We start from the raw sequence: 6337 nt of genomic DNA, 5'->3' as shown, positions 1-6337 counted from the left end.
GAATGAAGTGGAAGATTAATATTAATCGATCTCACAAGGGTGTAAAAAATAAGCCCTAAGGTTCTTCAATTTAAGGATGAGAATATCACTTTTGGAAGTTATTGGATCAGAAAATAGCTGGCCAAGACTTCAGTATAGTCTTCTCTTGGTCAATTTAGATCCCTTTCATCACAGCTCTCTCCACTACCCCAATTTCCCCCAAAATACCATTAATAAACAAACCAACCCGTGAGGCCGTGACCCTTTCTTTCCCTTTCTCGTGAATGCCTGAAAACAACCACCAATTAATCATATTCTCAAAATTATCAGACAAAATTCCCTTATAAATACGCAATGCCCACCCAATGGCCTCACTAGAAACCCAAATCTAAATACCTCATCCTCCTCTTCATGGCTTCCCTTCTCCTCACCCTCTCCCTCTTCTCCCTCTCCCTCTTCTTCTCCTTCTCCTCCGCCTCCCACCGCAAACCCCTCCGATCCCCGCCAGAAATTCCCCAAATCTCCCTCGCCTGCAAGGCCACACGTGACCCCGTCTTGTGCCAGACCTCCCTCTCGAAATCTAACCAAGTACCCGCGAACCCCAGGCCGTCGCAAATGATCCAGGCCGCCGTGTGGGTTTCCTCCGAAAACCTCAAAACTGCCGTGGTTAAAGTTCAGTCTATCCTGGACTCTTCCACAGACAGTAAGAACCGGTCCAATGCGGCTAAGAACTGTTTAGAGCTGCTCTGGTATTCGGGGCACCGGACTCAATCGGCTTACGACGCTCTGCCACGTGGCAAAATCAAGGACGTACGTACGTGGTACAGTGCCGCTTTAACGTATCAGTACGACTCCTGGTCGGCGTTGAGTTATGTTAACGACACGAAGTTGGTGGATGAGACGATGTCATTTTTGGACTCTTTGATGCGTTTGACGAGTAACGCGTTGAGCATGATGGTGTCGTTTGATAATTTCGGTGATGATTTCAACACGTGGCGGGCGCCCGAGACGGAGAGGGCCGGGTTCTGGGAGAAGGTCGCGGAGGGCGCGGTCCAGCCGGAGTTTAACGGCGGTTTCCCGTCGAAGTTATCGGCGGACGTGACGGTGTGTAAGGACGGGAGTTGTAATTACAAGACGGTGCAGGACGCCGTTAACGCGGTGCCCGTTAATGCGGTGACACGTAGGTTCGTTATTCATATAAGGGCGGGAGTTTACAAGGAGATCGTTAGGGTTGCGTTTGAGAAAAAGAATGTTGTGTTTTTAGGAGACGGGATGGGTAAAACGGTGATTTCTGGTTCTTTGAATACAGGCCTGATGGGAATTACTACATTCAATACTGCCACTGTTGGTAAAGTTTCAATTATCACTTTATGGTTTCGTTAAGAAATTTTACTGAATTTCTTTTTTTATCCTTTTATATTTAAAAAAAGATTTTTGTTTGCACCAAATAATTCAGGGTAAGGTGTGAAATGATAATGTTATCGGTCGATATCTGGGTATGAGGTGTTGTTATGTAGGGTATGAGGTGTTGTTATGTAGGGTAGGAGGAATGTAAAAGACAGTGAATTGTTGAACGAAAAGGAAATTAGAAGGAGAAAGATTTCATGAAGTTTTTGGTTTTGATGTGTTTTATGGTAATGTTACAGGAATTGTTGGAGATGGGTTCATGGCGAGTGGTGTGACGTTCCAGAACACAGCAGGTCCGGAAGCGCACCAAGCAGTTGCCTTCAGATCAGATAGTGATCTATCCATTGTCGAGAACTGTGAATTCCTGGGCAATCAAGACACACTCTATGCTCACTCCCTCCGCCAGTTCTACAAAAATTGCCGCATGCAGGGCAATGTGGACTTCATTTTCGGAAACTCGCCTGCAATTTTCCAGGATTGCCATATCTTAATTGCTCCGCGGCTAGTCAATCCAGCAAATGGCGAGAATAATGCCGTCACAGCTCAGGGCAGAACTGACCCTGCTCAATCGACAGGTTTCGTTTTCCAGAACTGTCTGATCAATGGCACCGAAGATTACATGAAGCTTTATCATAGTAAGCCTAAAGTGCACAAGAATTATCTCGGACGACCATGGAAAGAATTTTCTAGGACGGTTTTTATGCACTGTACCATAGAAGCACTCATACATCCAGATGGCTGGTTGCCTTTTAGAGACGAGTTTGCTCTGCAAACGCTCTACTATGGAGAATTTGAGAATTCGGGACCTGGATCCGATACTTCTAAAAGAGTTCCGTGGAGTAGCCGGATTCCTGCAGAGCATGTTAATACATATTCAGTGCAGAATTTTATTCAAGGGAATGAATGGATTTTGAAAAGTTATTGAATCCCTTTGTATCTTTAATGTTGTAAAAGATTATCTATAGGCTTAGTAGGGTTTTGTCTGAGTTAACAGTTAAATAAGTGTTTAGTGATATCTTAAGGAAAGTTTTTTATATATATTTTCTTTATTTGTTCTCGTATATAATTAATTATATACTATAATTATGTCACTTAGTTTTAGGAATTGTCTTCAAAATAAAAAACAAATAAGAAAAATACTTAATCTATTTAGATATCAGTATTAAGTAGAAAAAACAAATACCGTTTATAAATGTTCAGATTTTGTGCCTCAGGTATCTCTTCTGAAATCGGTTGCCTCTATTGTGCAATTCTCAGCAAATTGATGATCATATTGCAATTACATTTCATGATATTCAAATTAAGGTTTTTGAAGTGTAAATATTATAAGAATTAAATTCAAAATCTCTAGGATAATACACTTAAGAGTTTCTATCTAGGTTTATCCAACCATCTAGGGGTGATTATTTTACAAGTTGAGGTTAAAGTTAAAAGTCTACTGTCGTTGAAGTTTAATCTTAGTAGTCTATTACTAGTTAGTAAAATGCCTAAAATTCTTTGGTGGGTGAATTGAACGTGGGTATTGGCGACAATCACTCGTTTAATTTTGACGCTACAAAGTAGAGATTGACTAGAGCCTTCCGAAAATTATTGCTTAAACTAACCTTGACTCTTCGGGGAATTAGAAAGATGTCACATCTAATGGAATAATTAATCACACTAATGGAATAAGAAAACCCACCAAAAAAAACAGGAAAAAAAAAAAAAATTCTGGCCTAAAAAAAATAAAAAATTCCATGAACCTAATTCAATGAAACTTCTTGCAAAAAAATGACATGGTGAAAAAGCATTTAGCATCAAAGAAAGTTTTGCCTATTAATTGGGAGGACAATGTCACTGTCTATTGCCTTTTTTTTTTTTGGTTCATAAGATGGAGATGAAAATCAATCAAGCTTGATGAAACTTTATTCGGGAAATATATCATTTTGATAATTTGGGCACTTTCTTCTCTATAATGCATTGAATGCATAGACATTAATTATAGTATGACATTTACTGACATAGTCCCGAGTACAATAGATATAACACGTTATTTCTACGTTAAGATTGAAGAAACTTTATTCGGTAAATATATCATTTTGATAATTAAAATAAGTAGAAGAGAAAATGATTCAATAGTATTATAAATTTATTGAATCGACGTATATATAAAAGATGTAATAGTATTGATTTCTAAAGTTTTTTCAGTGCTAGAGGAAAGAAGAATATATGTTTGTATTAGTCTGAGCACAACTTAATAGATATAATTTATCTTGAGTCTTAGTGTTGTGCGGCAAATCCCTGAAGCATGGATTCACGCCACTTGTTATTATTTTTAGATTAACTTTATTTACAAGTTTGTCATTGTAACGGTATATAACTTGATTTTTTTACCCTAATTGGGGGATTTTTTTCATTCATACTTTGTAACTCATACTTATGCGCATAGAAAACAATACAAGAACAGTGGGCATAGGATTTGCACCTAGTATCCGAACAAGGCTGTCAAACAAGCTGAGCTACTTGGCTTAGGCTCTCGCTCGACTCGGCTTTAGTGTGTGTGCGTGTCTATATATATATGATGCATAAATTTGCACCAAACGAGAAATATGTAGGATCCATGGTGGAATCTACACAGGAGTTTGTATTAACCCATGATTCTAATGTTGAATCAATGAACGAAATAAAAGAACAACAATAACACAAGAAAGAGATTTTTAAAGTGATTTGGATGCTTGGTACAAATCCTACGTCCATTGTTTTTTGTATTATTTTCTTTGTTTTCTTTGTATACAGGTGTGACTTGCGCAAGTTATGAATGAGCCTCTCCAATTAGTGTAAAAAGTAGGCTTATATAGTGTTATAATGGTAGACTTATAAGTGAAGTAAACCTCATATAGAATAATAAGTGGCACTGCTAAACTTACAAGTGAAGTAAACCTCAAATAGAATGACACTTGGCACTAGTAAACAACACATCCTTGGGACATGTGGCATGAATCCATATACGGTGGATTTACAGTACAACATTTGCTCCTCAGTTTTTGGAGTTTGAGGTCGGGCATCTAGAACTCATGCATTCTACTTGGATAGTCATCGCAGCGCAAGCTGCAATCATTTTCTGATACTTTTCGATGCAAGCATGATGATGCGATCTCGAATTGAGGAGTTCGAGTTGCAAGACGTGCCCATGAACTAAAGAGTTGAAACTATAAGATGCACTCATGAACTAAAGAGTTGAAACTATAAGATGCACTCATGAACTAGAGAGTTAGGATTATAAGATGTGCTCATGAACTGAAGAGTTTGGATTATATGATGTGCTTGTGAACTGAGGAGTTCGAGGGATGTGGCTTTGTCTCGAATTGAAGAGTTTGAGATGTGCGACACCGTTTAGCAGCTTTGTCTCAAACTGAAGAGTTTGAGACGTGTGACATTATTTTGCGGCTTTGTCCCAAACTAAGGAGTTCGAGATGTGTGGCACTGTTTAACGATTTTGTCTCGAATAGAAGAGTTTGAGACTTGCGACGCCGTTTAGCGGCTTTGTCTCAAACTGAAGAGTTTGAGACGTGCGACATTATTTTGCAGCTTTGTCCCGAACTAAGGAGTTCGAGATGTGTGGCACTGTTTAACGACTTTGTCTCGAATAAAAAAGTTTTAGAAGTGTGACGCTATTTTGCGGCTTTGTCTTGAACTGAGGAGTTTGATACGTGCAGCGTTGTTTAGCGGCTTTGTTTCCAATTGAAGAGTTTGTGACTTGTGACTCCGTTTAGCAGCTTTGTCTCGAATTGAGGAGTTTGAGACTGGGGCTGTTCACGAGCCGAGCCAAGTTTTTGGCTTAACAAGCTCAGCTTGTGAAAGGGAGGAAAAAAACGAGCTCAAGCTGAGCCGAGCCGAGCCGAGTCACTGAACTCATGGCTCGACTTGGCTTGTTGAAAGGGAAAGCCAAATTCGAGCATGGTTCGCGAGCCGGAACAAGCCGAGTTCGAGCCAGCTCGCGAGCTAGCCAAAAATTGCAGTTTTTTTATTTTTTATTTTAAATTAAGCACAAATTTCATGCAATTCAACCCATTTCTTGTCCAGATACATTACACAACAACTAAAAATCTTTGAAAAATAAAAATCAAAAGAAAATTTTATTGTTGTTAATCATTTATGAGCTAACGTACCACTTATGTTAAGTATGTATGACAAATTAAGTGAAGTGAACTAAAGTTTTTTGGTTAGTTCACTTGACTTAATTAAGTTTTCATCAAAATAAAAATGGGGGGTTAGCATAACTATACATCAAATTACACCCCCAAACATCAATATATATATATATATAACAGCAAAATAAAATGTATAAACTGCCAAATCCTCAAAAGTCAAAATACAATAGGCTGTATGTCCATTGTAGCCCCACTCCTCCTATAAACAAATTAAAGTGAAACTCATAATTACAACTGTTATTGTATATAAATTGTAAAGATGAAAATGCAAACCCAAACATAAAATTAATAAATACATACCTGCACAATCCTACATCACAACCAATGTCTCGTGGATGAATCAAACAATCGGCTGACTCCCATCACCTGACGAGATAGGAAGCTGAATCTCCAAGTGATCCTCCTCTTTCTGAAATGAAAAAGAGATAAAAATAAACATTAGGTTAGAATAAAGTAACTTTAAATATTAAATTAAACAAAAAATATAATCAATGGAACCTACTTTGCACCCTTTCTTCACCCCATTCAAAGTGTGACACTAGTCACATCCACATAAGAGCATCTCCACCATATTGGGAGACAAATAAGCTCGGTAATTGTCAATAACCTTACTCCTAACACTGAATGCGGACTCTGAAGCAACTATAGTGATTGGGATGGCTAGTATCTCACGAGCCATCGTAGACAATATAAGGTACTTGGTTGCATTTGCCTTCCACCACTGTAAGCCATCGAATGCGTCACGATCCCCTACACACTTA

General features: G+C 38.6%; 1 protein-coding gene across 1 annotated transcript; it reads left to right on the top strand.

Annotated features, from left to right (window-relative positions):
- The first annotated feature begins 211 nt into the window (after window positions 1–211).
- LOC116126193 (probable pectinesterase/pectinesterase inhibitor 51) lies at window positions 212–2404 on the top strand. Its single transcript, XM_031411899.1, has 2 exons — window positions 212–1327; window positions 1626–2404. The coding sequence occupies exons 1-2, from the start codon at window positions 391–393 to the stop codon at window positions 2309–2311; spliced, it is 1623 nt and encodes a 540-aa protein (XP_031267759.1). The 5' UTR covers window positions 212–390; the 3' UTR covers window positions 2312–2404.
- The last annotated feature ends 3933 nt before the right edge of the window (window positions 2405–6337 follow it).

The sequence above is a fragment of the Pistacia vera genome, unplaced genomic scaffold (assembly GCF_008641045.1).
Source record: "Pistacia vera cultivar Batoury unplaced genomic scaffold, PisVer_v2 Contig177, whole genome shotgun sequence".
Lineage (NCBI taxonomy): Eukaryota > Viridiplantae > Streptophyta > Magnoliopsida > Sapindales > Anacardiaceae > Pistacia > Pistacia vera.
The sequence above is the reverse complement of the archived record's forward strand: the minus strand, read 5'-3'. Positions and strand labels throughout refer to the sequence as shown.

Bases quoted from the DNA above. Each gene is read 5' to 3' on its own strand.
- LOC116126193 (XM_031411899.1), top strand. From the start codon at position 391: ATGGCTTCCCTTCTCCTCACCCTCTCCCTCTTCTCCCTCTCCCTCTTC. The intron at 1,328-1,625 runs GTAAAGTTTCAA...GTAATGTTACAG, and splicing joins ATTCAATACTGCCACTGTTG to GAATTGTTGGAGATGGGTTC.